The sequence below is a fragment of the Pomacea canaliculata genome, linkage group LG7 (assembly GCF_003073045.1).
Source record: "Pomacea canaliculata isolate SZHN2017 linkage group LG7, ASM307304v1, whole genome shotgun sequence".
Taxonomy (NCBI): domain Eukaryota; kingdom Metazoa; phylum Mollusca; class Gastropoda; order Architaenioglossa; family Ampullariidae; genus Pomacea; species Pomacea canaliculata.
Genome location: NC_037596.1, coordinates 19,518,321 through 19,537,289, shown reverse-complemented (window position 1 = coordinate 19,537,289; position 18,969 = coordinate 19,518,321). Strand labels below are relative to the sequence as shown.

Below are 18,969 nucleotides of genomic sequence, written 5' to 3'. Positions count from 1 at the left end.
TCATCGAAACTCATCTAAAATAGAAAGTTTGTTTAGAAATGAAAATCACCTTCTTTCTTTCTTCGCTCATTTTGGAAACTACATTATTCAGTTGTTGTCTCGCCACTTGTCGATCTCCTGCATTCCTCATATTTTATTTCAAATTATTAATTTTATTTATATAAGTATGATTTTTATTCACAGCAGTCACATCGTTTTCTGTATACGAAGTTGTGAAAATAAAGTAAGTAACCTGTGTGTAGTAGAAGCTCAATCTGAATGTACACGTGTACTCTTGTAACAAAGTATGGATGTCAGTTGTACACAGTTGTACAGACAGTTTAGGATAATCAAACTTTGTCAGTCCAAGACACTTTTTTTGCTCTGTTATTACACACATACAAACCTAATACAGTATAAGCAAACACACACACAAACATAACTTGCAGACATACATACTCAAACACGCGCACACTTACGGCGGTTGGAGTCCCCCGACAAACATATTGTCAGGTCTATTGATGTAGTCGCCGCTGGTCTACTGATGTAGTCACCGCTGCTCTACTGATGTAGTCACCGCTAGTCTACTGATGTAGTCACCGCTAGTCTACTGATGTAGTCGCCGCTGGTCTACTGATGTAGTCACCGCTGGTCTACTGATGTAGTCACCGCTAGTCTACTGATGTAGTCACTGCTAGTCTTCTGATGTAGTCGCCGCTGGTCTACTGATGTAGTCACCGCTGCTCTACTGATGTAGTCACCGATGGTCTACTGATGTAGTCATTACTGATGTAGTCACCGCTGGTCTACTGATGTAGTCATTACTGATGTAGTCACCGCTGGTCTACTGATGTAGTCACCGCTAGTCTTCTGATGTAGTCACTGCTAGTCTACTGATGTAGTCACCGCTGCTCTACTGATGTAGTCACTGCTAGTCTACTGATGTAGTCACCGCTGGTCTACTGATGTAGTCACCGCTGCTCTACTGATGTAGTCACTGCTAGTCTACTGATGTAGTCACCGCTAGTCTACTGATGTAGTCACCGCTAGTCTACTGATGTAGTCACTGCTAGTCTTCTGATGTAGTCACTGCTAGTCTACTGATGTAGTCACCGCTTGTCTACTGATGTAGTCACTGCTAGTCTACTGATGTAGTCACCGCTGCTCTACTGATGTAGTCACTGCTAGTCTACTGATGTAGTCACCGCTAGTCTACTGATGTAGTCAACCGCTAGTCTACTGATGTAGTCACTGCTAGTCTACTGATGTAGTCACCGCTGCTCTACTGATGTAGTCACCGCTGCTCTACTGATGTAGTCACTGCTAGTCTACTGATGTAGTCACCGCTTGTCTACTGATGTAGTCACCGCTAGTCTACTGATGTAGTCACCGCTAGTCTACTGATGTAGTCACCGCTAGTCTACTGATGTAGTCACCGCTGGTCTACTGATGTAGTCACCGCTGGTCTACTGATGTAGTCACTGCTAATCTACTGATGTAGTCACCGCTGATCTACTGATCCAATATTGTATGAGTAGTCTAAGTACTAGTAGTGTAGTATTCCATCATCCAGGGAACATTTGTGACCGGGTGCCGGTATGTAACAGAGTGTCGTTGGTGACTGTGGTTGTCATTGGTGACTGTGGTTGTCGTTGGCGACTGTCGCTGAGTGTTGTTGACTGTCATTGTCATTGGTAGCTGTGATTGTCGCTGGTGACTGGTTGAGTGTCTATGTTAATATTACTTTCCATCGACTACTGTCTGAGAGCTCTAGAGACTCTCTCACACAAAGTGGGTCTCTATCTACATTTGTCTCTACCCCGAGTACCGCCGTGTGTCCGCCATTTTTCTTGTTTGTCTAGTTTCCACTCGGCTAGACATTCTAGGTTTGTTGTTTGTGTTCCCCCTCCACACACACACACGTCATCACCATGCACGCCCTCTTAGTTCAAACCTTCAGCACCAAAGCGTCGGGTGGTGTAGACGCTGGCCATTGGTGGTGTGTGGTCCAGCCCCCGCCAGCCGAGCCCCTGACACTGGCGGTACCTGCTTAGTCACGTGGTCAGTAGGGGGTACCTGTTCAGTCACGTGGTCAGTAGGCGGTACCTGCTTAGTCAGGTGGTCAGTAGGCGGTACCTGATCAGTCACGTGGTCAGTAGGCGGTATCTGCTCAGTCACGTGGTCAGTAGGCGGTATCTGCTCAGTCACGTGGTCAGTAGGCGGTACCTGTTCAGTCACGTGGTCAGTAGGTGGTGCCAGAGGGGTGAGTGTGTGTGTGTAGGGAGAGGACCGACTCACCCATCACAAAGCCGTGTGGACCGCTGGGACGTTTTATTTTCCGCATCATCGGATCTTCAATGGCTGTGACCGGCGAGTGCGAGGCTGTGTGTTTGTATGCCAGCAAATCATATTGTGTTTTTAATAATGGCTTATCTTTAAAAAAATTGATCGTCTGCTAATTCCAAAGACTTTCTTTTGTCTCTGATTCCACACCACTCATTTTCCCTCACTGTCTGAGCGGTAGTCAAGTTCCGGCCCGCCATCGTGCCGCCAGGGGGCCTCCTGCACCGAGGACACGTCACCTACAGACATTGACTCTTTAGTCATTCAAAGGCCATTCCCCTTAAAAGAGGGAGGAAACAAGGATAATGCAGTATTGGACTCAGAACTACAGAGACATGAAGGCTAGAGCTGCACTCAGTGCCTTTAAAACATTTGCTTGGGTTCGTCGTCTTCTGTAGAGTAAGTGAAAGCACAGACAAGATACAATGACAAGTTATGTACAAGGTTTTCATTTGTTGAAGCCCGTGACGAACTGATTTTAAAACTTTTTGGATGAATGTACCATTCTCTGTGTATGAATCTTGCTCTGAGATGCTACAGGCTTCAGGTCAAAGAACAAAGTGAACTGAAGTTGACAAGATGGACGCAGCAGGTCACGTGGAGTGTCTGCAATGTCCAAACTAATGAACTGCAATGGTTTAACAGTGCCTAAGATCCCATATGTAGAATCACGAACTTGTAGTACTGGACTGCTTGCAGACGATTTTGTTCAGTTAATTACTAGAACGAGGCTAGTGTATACACTGCTTCCGGTTTAGTCGCATTTATGGTTTAAGCTCGCCGAGACTGACAGCCGAGAACTTGGCAAGAGGCTAAGCGTTGTCTCGGCAGACAGACAGCAGTCCACCTACACACGTCCGTGGTAGAATAAAAATAAAGAGAGGTGAACCGTGGTCACTGGTCCATGCCGGTCACAGTTTTGTCTCTCTGCCGGATATTGTGAACATTCTAGTTATTTTTTCTTATTTACATTGAAGAAATAAATTTGTTTTCGTTTTGGTCGTCACTCACTCTCGTAGTTCGATTGCCCTCGCTTGATACCGGCCATTCAGTGGCTGTGACTGTGTCCCACGATCCGGGTACGTGACAATATGGACACAGGGCTGTACGGTGGGTCACAATGACTGTGAACTCGACCACGAGACGCAGTCTACACAGGTAGAGGTGTGGGAAGAACACAACAGTCACTGAGAAAATGTTAAGTATACAGCGCATGCGCAGTACGTGCTCGTTAACGGTTTAACCGAGAGCCAAGAGCGTCAAGACAGGAAGGAAGGTAAGAAAAGATGGATGTTGTTAACCCTGACCCTTCACAACGGTAAACGATAAGAACAGCTCGAGAACAATTAATGTTACCTGCTGTCCACGTGTTAAACGCCTAAAGACACGAAAGACAAATTGTGGATGCATGTCAGGATTTTCAGGTGCTTCATCAGTTAAATCCCGTTACTATATATCACAGGAATAAAAACCAGTCCAAATAAAATCCCTCAAACAAGAAAGCAAACCAACAAACTGCAACTTTCAGCTGCAACTTTGCGAGGGTGGGAGTCAGTAGCGCCACGTGCATGTACACCGTGGGACTCTGATTGCAAAGACCAGATGGCGGAGACAATATTATCAGTATGAAATTATTGCTGTTACAAGATAAACTGTAATCAATATCGTAAAACTCTTTCACAATAATGATTTTTTAATTTCAAAATGTTTTATTGCAAAATCAAAAAAAAGTTCAGAGCGATATTTTTCTTAAATCCTTAAAAAAAAGATCAAGCAATAAATAACATAATATTTATTACAATATTTACAAAAGTCGTCTCCCCTACCATACACGCACACAAGAAAGTGAACATTTCCCGTATATCATGTAAATATAGTGAAATGCATGGAATACATTGCGCAAACAGCAACAAACCACCTCATTATTGTCACTTCAACTGTTTATTTCCAATGTCCTGACGGTTATTACAGTTGTCTGATGGTTGTGCTGATCATGGTACATACCCTGTACACACGTACGTTAACGTACATCTGGGACTCACATGACTGAAAACAACGATTATTATTTAACACCACCAACCCACCCACCCTACCCCCTCATCCAGTCGCCCTCATCCGTGAAGAAGGTGTTGACAGTAACAACAGCCGACAACCATTGTCTCCATCCACACGGACACAAAGGTGGAAGAGCCAGACACAGGCAGACGATGTCAGACTCTTTCAGGCGTCAGGCAGACTCAAGCAAGGCTTCCATTGTTTATTGTTGTTGATGTTCACGGCTGTCCACATGAATTACTTGCACAGAGCAAGCGACTGAGAAATAATTGTCAGGCCTCAGCTTCTCTTGGATTCCAATCTCGCTTTGTCCATGTCTTTGGATCTGAGCTGCTGGAGCTCATAGAGGTGTTCACACACACATGACGTCAGCTCAAGTAGCTCATAGAGGTGTTCACACACGCATGACGTCAGCTCAAGTAGCTCATAGAGGTGTTCACACACACATGACGTCGCTCAAGGGTAGCTCATAGAGGTGTTCCACACACATGACGTCAGCCAAGTAGCTCATAGAAGTGTTCACACACACATGACGTCAGCTCAAGTAGCTCATAGAGGTGTTCACACACACATGACGTCAGCTCAAGTAGCTCATAGAGGTGTTCACACACACATGACGTCAGCTCAAGTAGCTCATAGAGGTGTTCACACACAAGCATGACGTCAGCTCAAGTAGCTCATAGAGGTGTTCACACACACATGACGTCAGCTCAAGTAGCTCATAGAGGTGTTCACACACACATGACGTCAGCTCAAGTAGCTCATAGAGGTGTTCACACACACATGACGTCAGCTCAAGTAGCTCATAGAGGTGTTCACACACGCATGACGTCAGCTCAAGTAGCTCATAGAGGTGTTCACACACGCATGACGTCAGCTCAAGTAGCTCATAGAGGTGTTCACACACGCATGACGTCAGCTCAAGTAGCTCATAGAGGTGTTCACACACACATGACGTCAGCTCAAGTAGCTCATAGAGGTGTTCACACACACATGACGTCAGCTCAAGTAGCTCATAGAGGTGTTCACACACTCATGACGTCAGCTCAAGTAGCTCATAGAAGTGTTCACACACACATGACGTCAGCTCAAGTAGCTCATAGAGGTGTTCACACACACACATACATGACGTCAGCTCAAGTAGCTCACAGAGGTGTTCACACCTAAACATTATATAAGCTTAGTCACGCTAACACCCCCCTCACAATCCCCCAGTTTGCGCACGGCACTCAAACAACTGCTGATGGCGTTGCCATAGGAGACCGCTGTAGACCTCCCCATTGTATGTGTGTGTGTGTGGGGGGGTGGTTAAGAGAGAACAAAACAAACAAACAAAAAAAAGGACGAAAACATAATCGCATGCTAAAAATGAAGGTACAATACACACACTTGTCATCAATAATGGGACAGAACAAATGTGTGACAAAACATACACGTCTGCAATGATGGGTCCAAACAGACATAATTTCTCACTAATGAGACACAACAGACATACATGTGATGGTCATATAATGGCAAAACACGGAAATACACCTTTACAATGACGAGACAACGTTCACACACACACACACAGGGACGCACGCAGGCACACATCCGACCCACAAACACAAACTACAGTTGTATAGTTGTGTAGTTGCATAGTTGTATAGTTGTGTAGTTGTATAGTTGTGTAGTTGCACAGTTGTATAGTTGTGTAGTTGCATAGTTGTATAGTTGTGTAGTTGTGTAGTTGTATAGTTGTATAGTTGTGTAGTTGTATAGTTGCGTAGTTGTATAGTTGAGTAGTTGCGTAGTTGTATAGTTGCGTAGCTGTATAGTTGCGTAGTTGTATAGTTGAGTAGTTGTATAGTTGAGTAGTTGTATAGTTGTGTATTTGTATAGTTGTGTACTTGTGTAGTTGTATAGTTGTGTAGTTGTATAGTTGAGTAGTTGTGTAGTTGTATAGTTGAGTAGTTGTCTAGTTGTGTAGTTGTATAGTTGAGTAGTTGTATAGTTGAGTAGTTGCGTAGTTGCATAGTTGAGTAGTTGTATAGTTGCGTAGTTGTATAGTTGAGTAGTTGCGTAGTTGCATAGTTGAGTAATTGTATAGTTGCGTAGTTGTATAGTTGTATATTTGTGTACTTGTGTAGTTGTATAGTTGAGTAGTTGTATAGTTCAGTAGTTGTGTAGTTGTATAGTTGAGTAGTTGCATAGTTGCGTAGTTGTGTAGTTGCGTAGTTGCATAGTTGTATAGTTGTGTAGTTGTATAGTTGTATAGTTGTGTAGTTGTATAGTTGTATAGTTGCGTAGTTGTATAGTTGTCTAGTTGTGTAGTTGTATAGTTAAGTAGTTGTATAGTTGTGTAGTTGTGTAGTTGTATAGTTGTATAGTTGTATAGTTGTGTAGTTGTGTAGTTTATAGTTGTATAGTTTATAGTTTATAGTTGTGTAGTTGTATAGTTGTGTAATTGTACAGTTGCATAGTTGTATAGTTGTGTAGTTGTATAGTTGTGTAGTTGCATAGTTGTATAGTTGTGTAGTTGTATAGTTGTGTAGTTGCATAGTTGTATAGTTGTGTAGTTGTATAGTTGTGTAGTTGTATAGTTGTATAGTTGTGTAGTTGTGTAGTTGTGTAGTTGTAGAGAGAGGACGAGTTTCTCACTCTCGCCTACAACTGCTATTTTCCAGTTATCACCATCATCGTGCCGCAGTTGCAATGAAAACTTATCTTTTGCCAATCAACCTCATAAAGCTCAAACTTATTTCTATTTTTCAAAGTTAATGCTTTCCTAATGTTGTGATCGCAGCGTGTGTTACCTCCCTTGACTGAGGAATCACAAAGGGCGGGGGTCACGTACCCCTCCCTCCCCATGTCTCACCAAGTCTTGCATGAAGTCGATCTCCATTCGTCCCCGAACCTTGTCAGCACTTGCAATGTCCGCTTCTTGTCCTCACCTCATCCTACTCCAGTGGTTCTCAAAGTATTTCTACCGCGGACCACTTTACTTCAGTAAAAATATGGCGGACCACCAAGGCCTAAAAATAACTCTGTACTATGAATTTCAAATTTAAATTGCCGCATTAGTTTCATTACAATTCAAAACTAAATGTACTCTGTGACAGTAGTATAGTAATAAGTTGACATAAAACTACATACCTATTAGTAATTAAAATGTTAATGAGAGGAATGCACCACTTTAAACATCACTTTGCTGACAAGTGACGACTGTCAGCCGCGGACCTCACTTTGAGAACCATTGTCCTAGAGTGACCTCTCCAGTAGCGACATCTGCCGGCTGTTTAGCTAGAGACCATCCAGGTCATCCACACATAATCCTGTCGGTCACTGACCCCGATAACAAGCAACGCAAACGTCAGTCGGTCCTCACCCGGGACAGCATTCGGGGTACATGGGCTGGAGTGGACAGGACGCACAGCGGACCCCTGTGTTTGTGTGTGTGTGTGTGTGTGTTTGTGTGTGTGTGTGTGTGTGTGTGTGTGTGTGTGTGTGTGTGTGTGTGTGTGTTTGTATGTTTATGTGTTTGTGTGTGTGTGTGTTTGTGTTTGTGTGTTGTGTTTGTGTTGTGTGTGTGTGTGTGTGTTTGTGTTTGTGTGTGTGTGTGTGTGTGTGTGTGTGTGTGTGTGTGTGTGTGTGTGTGTGCTTTGTATGTTTATGTGTTTGTGTGTGTGTTTGTGTTGTGTGTGTTTGTGTGTGTTTGTGTTTTGTGTGTGTGTGTGTGTGTTGTGTGTTTGTGTGTGTGTTGTGTGTGTTGTGTGTGTGTTTGTGTGTGTGTTGTGTGTGTGTGTGTGTGGTGTGTGTGTGTGTGTGTGTGTGTGTGTGTGGTGTGTTGTGGTGTGTGTGTTTGTATGTTTGTGTGTGTGTGTGTGTGTGTGTGTGTGTGTGTGTGTGTGTGTGTGTGTGTGTGTGTGTGTGTGTGTGTGTCGGCACCACATACCTTGAACTACCCACAGTTAGCAGTGTGACGTATGTTACATAACACAGTGTGCACTGTCATGTAACTACCAGCCCAGCTGTCATCGCTGGAGATAACTGCTGACAACTGTCATGCACATGATGATGCAACAATGACTACAAGCTACCAACAGGAGACTGTCCTACAGTCCTACACACACTACTGACAGCCTGTAGCTTACACTTACTTCACTGACAATAACAGAAAACCCAACACTGACAACAACATCAACAACAACTACTACATCTCTAGTGCTACTACACTCACAACACTGGCTCATCCACTCATACAGGCTGGTCTACACAATACTTGTTTGTTGTCTACAATACTTGTTTGCTGTCCACCATACTTGTTTGTTGTCTACAATACTTGTTTATTGTCTACAACACTCTTGTGTATTACATTTCATATTGCTAACTGTTTCTAGTGTTGACTGTCTACTGTGGTGTAGCTCCAGCTGATGTCTCAGATTGTAACTACACACTTGACTTCACATGAAAACTCAGCTCGGAACTAATGCTACCCAGCCTACTGCCCTACCCGATCCACCCGATCTACCCGACAAATCCAGCCGACGAGAGCATTGTAGTACATGCTAGATCGGTGGATCGTACAAACCAGCATGAGATACACACAGCAGGTGAGCTTAGTCAAGTTGATCAAGTGTTTGGAAATCATTAGAGCATGTGAACCACTCGGGGTTGACCCTAGGCGCGACCTCTGCTTGGGGCCAAGGAGACAGAAGGGCATGGTGGAAACTGTGTGTGTGTGTGAGCAACTCTGTGTGTGTGTGTGTGTGCAACTGTGTGTGTGTGTATATTGTATGTGTGTGTGGATGACCAATAGTCATTAACCATTGCGGACTGGTCATTCCACTGCTCGCTGTGACGATGTTTGACCAAAGCTTTGGCCTTACAAAGGCCTACGGGCTAGTGAGGCTGTATTGCTGTATGGCTGGCTGTTAGTCCGCCAGCGACAATCCTCACGTTGTTCCAGAGTTCTGACATCAGTGGAATATTTCTGCTCAATAACATGTTCCCCTACTTGTGCCGTCAGTCATATCATTATAAACCCTCATATTTCCTTCCATCAGATCATGTGTACGTCACAGTACTCCGTGACCGTCACTCTACTGCCATCTCGTACGTTCGTCACAGCACTATGAGCTCTTCTGTACTCCTCCACCGACACACATTGTCTTACACACAGACTAGTCCCCTGGACGGCAATGTCTGCTGGCAAACTGTAATAAGATGTTTATGATATGTCACTTAAATCGTCTGTCTATCAGAGCAAACATGGCAATGACGTGTTACTCTTTTCCCACCTCGGAGCAAGTTGGCGCTGGATTCGATGGAAGTCGGATACAATAACGTCCTGTGTAACGTTCTACAAAAAACACTGGAGCGTGAAGGGCCGTCCGAGGGTTTGATTGACAAGAACGGTTCCAGCCGCTTCGTTGTGACGTCACAACAGCCTGCCAGTCGCCGGTGCGCTCTCCACTGACCCCTCCCATCCAGCAAGACACAGACTGTGACAAGAGCTGTCTTGCCGTGTTGTAGCCTCGTCCCCGCTCTCTACCAGACCACAGATTGGCTCCTTGTGACGTGCGTGTGACATCACTGGGGACACACGTGACCGCGCGCACTGCAAATCAGGTATAAAGAGCGCGAGATGTCTCCACAGGCCACCAGGTAGACAGGTGCGAGCTCAAGCACCTGCAGCACCAGGCGAATTCATCATCGACATTGGCAAGGTGTTGACAGACGACAAACTGCAGTCCACTGGTCATCTACACGGCATCGCACATCTACAGCCAGTCTCCTGTCCCACAGCGCCCTCTAGGGCTGACCTCACGCGCTCTGTGGTGACGCCATGTCCAGCTCACGTCACATCCCATTGCTGCTGTTGGTGACGGCATGGCCCTGGGTCAGTCCAGCTGGTGAGTACTTGTGACATGCAGTGGGCAATGTCTACCTCCCTCCCTTGTTACCTGAGGGTGTGCCGCTCTCTGTCTCTGTCTCTCTCTGTCTCTCTGTGTGTCTCTCCCTGTCTCTCTCTGTCTGTCTCTCTGTCTGTCTCTCTCTGTCTCTCTGAGTGTCTCTCCCTGTCTCTCTGTGTGTCTCTCTCTCATTGGCTCCTTCCATCTGTACATTACACATTTTGTATATTTTATGTATATTACATATACATTAACCTTACATATTGTTATGATAGACCACAAAGGTGTTTTCCTAACATCATTCATATCTTTATTAAAATATCGCGGATCAACTTTGAGTGACAGTGAGCGCTCTGGGCAGCTGTCTACTCTTGTTGTCAGAGCCACACAAACAAACAAACAACTGTCTACTCTTGTTGTCAGAGCCACACAAACAAACAAACAACTGTCTACTCTTGTTGTCAGTCACACAAACAAACAACTGTCTACTCTAGTTGTCAGAGCCACACACACAAACAACTGTCTACTTCTCTTCCTGTTAAAACCGGACACACATTTTAGAAATGTTCATGTCATGAACCTCTTTCAAGCAGATTTATTTTAAAATAAAAAGAAATGGAGAAGGAAGAATAAACTATTTTACCTGAGTAATGGGTAGTTGGATGTTATTTGAAATAAACATTTGTACAAGGATGTCCTCGTCACTTACACCTGAAGACTCTGAACACATTTTTATGTAAACTTTAAAAAAAATAGTGAAAGAGAAAATGTCTGGAAAAGACGATGTGTGGAGAAACAAGTTCTCATCGTTGATAACACTTGCTGTTTATATAACAGTTGCTGAAAGTATATAATAAAGCTTCCTCAATAAATCACATCTGTAGATGTCATTATCGGCGATAACTGCTGTCTCTCCAGATGGTACTCACTAGACCAGGGGTGGGCAATTCACTCATCCACTCACGATGTCGACTGTAGAAATCACACCCACACGTTTACAATACAAGTCTCTAGAAATCTGATTTGTTTGAGGAGGGGCAGCACTTTATTGGCAACAAAGAGAGAAGAGCAATTGGCCCAGAAGAGAGAAGACACAGCTTCTGCAAAGATGTGAAGACAACCACACGGCAGACTGGTTGAAAGAAAAATGTTGAGAGGAAAGCTGTGAATTGTCAGAACTGATCTCAGTGGCCTTGAAATTGTCAACGGAATTCACGAGCTTTGTATTCGTCAAACGTCTGATTATTTAAACTTGCAAGTCGTTGTAGCGATGTTTGCTGCGCGTTAAGCTTCTTGACAGAAAGAAAACAACCTGGAACTAGGGTAATTGCAGGTATAATGAGGTGTGAAGTGTGTAGTATCTTCACTGTCGACCTGTCTGTTATCTACAGAAGTCAAACACAACGCCAGGTACACGGGACGCTGACGTCACCAGAAGGCTACCCTGTAAGTCCAGCAGTGATTGTCAGTTTGTTGGGTGGACCCTCAGAGGGTGAAAACGTAAATTCAACTTAGCTTTAGTGCTTTAGTCTCCTAGTGACGGCGATGTGAGAATTCCTCTTGTAAAAAACAAACGAATTTTGTGGCGATGACTCTTCAACCCTCCACGTAACAACTCCCTGGTCATCGTTCCTCAAGATAGTTGTCACTGTCGTTATCACCTACCGTCACTGTCGACATCGATGTCATTGTCACTCTTACTGTCCCTGTCGATGTCACTCACTGTCACGACTTACGGTCATCCTGTTAGAAAAACCCACATCCTAGTCACCTCTCCCGGAGCCTGTCCTAAAGCAGACGACAAGCTATAACTTTCCTATAACTTTTTATAACAAGACTGAAATATCTCAGCCCCTTGCTACACACTTCTAGAACTTTCCAGAAACAGATTTTTTAATGGCACTTGTAGCGAGGGGAATGTTTCATCGCGTTACAGCTGGAAACAGTTTCCACCCTCGTCACCATGACCGCCATAGTCATCACCGTTGTCATCATGTTTTGGAAGGGTGGGAATCTGTCGTGATGTCTGTCTACACAGGTGTTACGTGGAAACTTGCACGTTCATGGCCGCTGGCTACCTACGTGACGTCACTTCGCTCAGTGCAGAGTGTAATTGTCTCGTCTCGTGAAGAGTGCAGTCAGGGGCCAACAACCCACTGTGCGTTGATGTGAAGAGCTAGTCACCTGCTCAAAGCTTGTTTGTCAACCTCTGGCGCCGTGTAATCAAAGACACCATTCAGTCCTATCTCGTCTTGCGCAACTCTTGCATGGAGATGAAATACGAACTGAAGGCGCCGTGAGTGCGTCGTCGTCAGCCCAGTAGTCGAGGGGAGAGATGAAAAGATCTGATACAAAATGTGGGAGGTTTGCTGGTTCTTGTCATTGTCACACACCCTGCATCTAAAGCTCGATGCACACAGCGCCATTCAAAGTGGAAAACCGACAAAAAAAGTTAGTTTGTTGAGAGCAGCCAGTGTGGTAGCATGTCGTGTACCTGCTGCAAGATGAAAAGGTGTGACGTGCTGAGCTCCACATGTTCCTGTTTGTCAACTCAGTCGCACCGTGTGATAGGGGTCTGATAGGGGTCTTCTAGGGGCCTGCCATACCCCTCCCCAGCTCTAAAGTCGTCAGACGCTTGGTCTGTCACACAAAAAAAAAAAAAAAAAACAACAAAAAAACCTGTCTCGTAATTATCAACCAGAGAGACTTGCAGTCCTTACCTCAGGAAGGAGGAGATAACTCTAGGTAACTGGACACGTACAGAGAGTGTGTAACAGTCCTGAGGGAGACTTGACTAAGCCTTGTTTGTGCAGACACTTACAAGTGTAGACACTCACAAGTATAGGCACTTACCAGTGTCGACACTAGTATCAACCCTGACAATTACAAACACTTTTATCAACTGACAAATAGAAACACAGATGCTAATGTTCATAAACACAACCAGCAAGAGAGAGAGAAAGAGAGAAAGGTAGAGAGAGAGAAGAACGAGGACCACGCCGGTAGCCTCGTCATACGTCACATTTCTGTTTGCATCGACACGCCGGTCATCGTGGGCGAGATGCTTGTCGTCCTCGTGTCAGGGTAGAGGGCGGAGAAGGGTAGGAGGAGGAGGACTGCGAGCTCTTCATGCCCACTCACAGAAATGAATAAGTTACCCGCCTTGTCCTGGGTCCTCCACACGTCGTGTGTGTCGTCCTGCCACTAGGGGGGTCAGTAGGTCTGTCAGTCAGGTGTAAACTGTTTGCATGAAGCATGTCGGGACAGCGGCTGCTGACGACTTGACAATGACTACAGCGGACCGTCGGTACCCGTCAAAGACTCTCATTAGAGAGTTTGAGACTCAGCGCTGGCGCGACGCGTACGGGGACGGCAACGTGTAGCGTCACGGGAACTTGCGTGCTACGTCATCACTTCTGCCACAGCCAGCCGTACAGCTACACGGCGCGACGGGTAGATTGGAGTCTAGCGGTTGTGACCAGAACGTGTAAATTGTTCGCTTTATTTCAGCTTTTTTTGCAAGGATAGTCAATATAATTTCAACTGTTTATAATATTTAAATCTTCTGCAATCATAATTTATGCTGGAAATCAAACAAAGTTGCTTGTTTATGAAGTTAAAGCAGTGAAAAACGACCATGCCTGCAATCGCTGGTTTATGTCTATTCAATCGTATGTACAAGACTTGCTCAGACACTTTTCGTGTAAAGTTATTTAATGACGAGATAAAAATGTTAAAGATAATAATTATGATTTTCTTCATCATTAGTTATCTATCCCCAAAATAACCGTTAAATATTTCTTAGTACTATTATAGAGCATAGGAATAAACTATCTATAACTCTTGAATAAATATTTTCATACCATAGGCAAAAATTATTTCTTTATGTTATTAATTTTTTATTTATTATACAGTTTTGTAATATTTATGTTTTTTAATTATGTATATATATTATTTTGTTATGTTGTTCTGTATATACTATTACAGTTATGCCATAACTTAAGCGTAACCATAAGCAATTTCATCTTTTGTAAGCATTTCATTTAACAAGTTTTGATTGTGTAATAGTTTATTATTCTTAGGAATTATAGTGGGTCAGGAATGAAATGCTGAGAAATTTTGAAATTAAATTGTACTGGTTATCCCTGGTCACTACTAGCATTTGCATATTTTTATTTTACTTTCAGAGGCAAACAAATTGTCTATGCAGTTACTTCCCGTGCATTCGCGCTCCCGTCGCTTAATCGCAATCGCTTTCTCACAACGGGTACGCTTAGAGGCGGGCCCTACCCGTTGCAGTACGCGTCTTCCCTACGCGTCATGAATCTCAAACTCTCTATTGTAGCTTGAAGGGTAGCCGCCTACTTCAAGGGACAATGACAAGAGGTGTTTAAACCATCGTCAGCAACCACTTGTCGCCAGCAGACCGTGTCTCGCTCCACTGCCAGTCACGCTCTGCTCGGCACGAGCCACGTAATGCTTTGAGGGGGGCGAGAGAGAGAGAGAGGAAACTGCTTTTATGTACTTCCGGTAAACAAACGTCACCTGTAATTACCTGCTGCGTCGTGTTGCTGCTTGTCTACCTCATCTGGGTAGGAGCCTTTCAACACTCACCTGAAGGACTCTAGAGACGTCTGTAGGTGTCCGTGTCTGTCCTACTACAGGTGGGAGGTCCTGTCTCTGTGAGGACCAGACAGTGTTAGTCACGACAGTCTCACTGTCACGCTGTCATCACTGTAGAGGTGAGATCATAAACTACTGGGAGAAAATGTCTTGAGAGGGCCATTAAATCTTCAAGAGCAGTCACACTTCGTTGTGGGAGGGAGTCAGGATCTCGCCTCGGACGGATGAGTCAGGGGGAGGTAAATCAGTTGAGGGTTTAACACACACACACACACACACACACACACACACACACACACACACACACACACACACACACACACACAAGTTGCTAGTCTATGAAATAAACGTGGTTAGTGATGCAGTGACTAAAAGACATGTTATCTCACAGTGAGACTCGGGTGTGGTGAGCTTGTCTCTCGCTCCGACTTACCCATCTGTCCATGTGCCACCCGGTGTACATACAGGGCTGACTGTGTTCTCCATGTTGGTGCTGAGAAAGGTGCTACAACATGTTAGTAAATACCGAAACATCCCAACAAACATCCTAGTCTGGACGATGAATGTCTGTAACTTGTCTGTTCTGGCGTCTGTCGTCTGCCATACAACCCTGATGTCAGATCCTGTCGCCTGTCATACATCCCTGTGGTCAGATCCTGTCACCTCTCTGTGTCTACTCATCGCTGTTAACCGACATGTCACAACTTTAGTGAAGCGTCTGTAGTTGTATCGAGGGTTGTGAGGCGGTCTGAGAGTCAGGGTCTGTGACATTTGCTTGAGTTGTGGACAGAAAATACAAATTGAAAGAAATGGTGGGTGTCGTCACACCTGAGTTTCTGTGACAGTAAACAGTGTGAACAGCAACCTTACAGCTTTCACCACGAATGTTTGAAAACTAAGATTTCTCTTTTTTCTCTCTTTCTCTTTCTCTTTCTCTTTTTCTCTCTCTCTCTCTCTGTAGAGGTAATGCATATTATTTAATATTTCAACTATTAAAACTAAATTTAATACTTAGAAAAATAAGCAATATGCAATCCTTATATAAAGAGTTCTGCTGAAAATATCTTCAGGCTGCTGAGACCTTCCACTTGTTCCTCCTTAACATCGACCTCTCCGCTTGTCTTTGCTTCTCTGTTATCCACGTGCCGTTGTTTGTTTGAGGATCAGTTGATGAGGTTTCAAGCTCTTGCTAACATATTGTGTACATATGTGTACATAAGTCTGCTACTCGTGTAGACATACATCAGCAGCCTTGTAAGTGTTGCGCCAAGATGGCGAACATTAAAGTCAAGTGTAATCACTCCTAACGATTGCCACCCTCAATGGGGGAGAACCTCTCCTAGTCCTTTGTTCATGTACCTCACCTGCTGTCTGAGATCAGTCCCTATTCTTGTTGAAGCTTCTTCTCAGGTCAACAGCCTATCAGGCTACACAGTCAAATGCCTTCTCGAGGTTTATGGAGTGCGACACTCAAATTAAAATCAACACCTCAACGCACCTTCATGAGTGTCCATTAGCGAGCACATTAGTTCGTGAAAGGAGTCTCCCCAACTTACTGAATGAATAGGTATGCTACCTGTGTTTACCTGTGCTTAATAGTGCGATGAAAATAATTTTCTACAAGAAAGTATAATGGACAACGCCGGCAATACCGACCTCCAAGAAATGGTGGCTTGCGGTTAGAGACAAGATCTCTCTAAAGTAAGTTTATCTGACAAACAATGTCCACGATGTCATGACGAGCTGCAACTCACAGACTCGCTCAAACTGCTCCCAGAAGTCGCCAGAAGGAATTTACCAACATTGTGCGAGGTTCCCGTAAGTGGCGGGTAATTGGTGGCCGCAGTCAAAATGTCTGTTGACACAAGAAAGCTGTGGTGCAATTAGCTGAGGGCAATTAGCTGAGGGCAGCCACAACACATTGGAGAAACTTTGCAGGCTTTAGACAGAGGACCAATCTGTGGGTACATGGGGAAATCTCGCACTGCTTCAGTAACGATAGGCTTCAGGTGCACGAGTTAGTCAGGTGCAGGCTGGCATTGTATCCATTGTGTGTACAGGTCGTCCAACGACTTGACCTCGTGGTGCGCACTGTCATGTCCTCCAGTCTGCGAGCAGATTGCCTTACACCCGCTCCCACCCTTACCCCCAGCTTGTATCGGCACCCGATTCCTCCTGCTGTGACGAGGTATGGGCATTGTCCCCTGAATACTTGTGTCAAACTGTGATCATACAGAGGCTTCAGCGCTAATGGCGTATTGACAGACTCGCTGTCTTCATACCCCAACGACTGGGTACCCGTAATAATCAGCTGTCAGCCTGTCCACCCAAACGTATCGACGATGCTTGAAGCAGATCAGTCAAGCCTGACGCCTGCTGACTCGTGTTCGCCCCGGGGTAGCGACCAGCTACAAATACTTTTGTTCCACTCGTTCCAGGCCATGAAATAAACTGAAGAGGTCACGTACCACCCGGGTTAGGGTGGCTGCTTATGATCCTTTCACCCGAATTATAATTTAATCTGCGATCCAGTGTCTTTGTGTGTCTTGGATCGAATAACTTCAGTCGATCATCCGTGTCCAATGTGAGAGACAGTTTAGAATCAGTTGACATCAACAGTGTTTGGGACTTTGAAGGGAGGTAAGCGGCTTTGATTTTCTTGGCGGTGGCAGGAGGAAAGAGGATACGGGGTAGGGGTGGGTGTGCTTAATTTACAACGGGGTGCAGACAGCAAACGAATAAAATGTAAGATGGGAGTTAATTTTAAGTTTTGTCCAAGAATATGGCCGCCATGGTCAGTGGGCGGAGCTCACACAAATCTCACTTACCTCGGGGGTAGGTCGCTTAGGAAGGCTGGAGGACGTCCCTCCACTTGAACTCCATTGTAGGTTGGTAGGAGCACTTAGAGAAACCCGTGTGGTCTGTATTCAAGAGTCTCCTGGTACCCAGCATCATGATGAGTGCACGTGCACCAGGTGACAGGTGTGACGTATTCTAACATCGTCTGTTCTGAACACCTTTACAGACAACGACAGGTGTGACGTATTCTAACATTGTCTGTTGTGAACACCTTTACAAGGAAAACAATGACAGGTGTGACGTATTCTAAACCATGTTTGAATACTATTAGGAAAACCGACAAAAAAAGTTTGTTTGGTGAGAGCAGCCAGTGTGGTAGCATGTCGTGTACCTGCTGCAAGATGAAAAGGTGTGACGTGCTGAGCACGACATGTTCCTGTTTGTCAACTCAGTCGCACCGTGTGATAGGGGTCTTCTAGGAGCCTGCCATACCCCTCCCCAGCTCTAAAGTCGTCAGACGCTTGGTCTGTCACACCAAAAAAAAACAAAAAAAAAAACTACCTGTCTCTTAATTATCAACCAGAGAGACTTGCAGTCCTTACCTCAGAAAGGAGGAGATAACTCTAGGTAACTGGACACGTAAAGACAGTGTGAAACGGTCCTGAGGGAGGGGCACTTGACTAAGCTTGTTTGAATATTATTAGAAGGACAATTACGATGTAGTGCGGTGTGCAGTATACAGGGTAGCAGGGTACTCTAGGAGTTTGTAGAGAGTGTAAAAGGTGGGCGATGTAAGGAAAGGTACGTGACCAATACGGGTGGAATAATACAAGTCGTATTTGAAAATACACTTTGGCATTATCACATAAATCTGCAAAAATAAACAATATCCGACAGAACTTGTTTACAGTACAGACACCCCTAGGGAAACATCAAGGAGGGTGTGTGAGGTCACAAGAGTTTCAACTGTGCCCTGGTGTCGGGTAGACGGCGTTGTGGAGCAGTCCACCTGCTTGACACTTGTTGCTGTGTAACAACAGGTGCGTTGTCATGGTCCTGATGGAGCTTGGGTCAGTCCTCGCGCAAGGAGGAGTGTTACCGCCGTGGTTAGCAGCCGCTGTACAGACCCTGCCAATGCTTGTTCACCCTTAGGGTGGAAGCGGTGGCAAAGATAACCTGGAGAAAGAGATAAACAATATAAGAGGACACTGCTATATGACTATGGAGACAAGGTGTCATTTCTCAAGTTTCTCCACAAAACGACTTACCTGCCAGT

General features: G+C 44.8%; 1 protein-coding gene across 1 annotated transcript in view; it reads left to right on the top strand.

Annotated features, from left to right (window-relative positions):
* Positions 1-9,637: 9,637 nt before the first annotated feature.
* LOC112567506 (fibrocystin-L-like) overlaps positions 9,638-18,969 on the top strand; it is a 60,756-nt gene continuing 51,424 nt past the window's right edge. The window contains 1 exon segment of the mRNA XM_025244199.1: positions 9,638-10,271. Within this exon segment, the coding sequence (XP_025099984.1) occupies positions 10,205-10,271 (67 nt within the window). The 5' untranslated portion in view covers positions 9,638-10,204.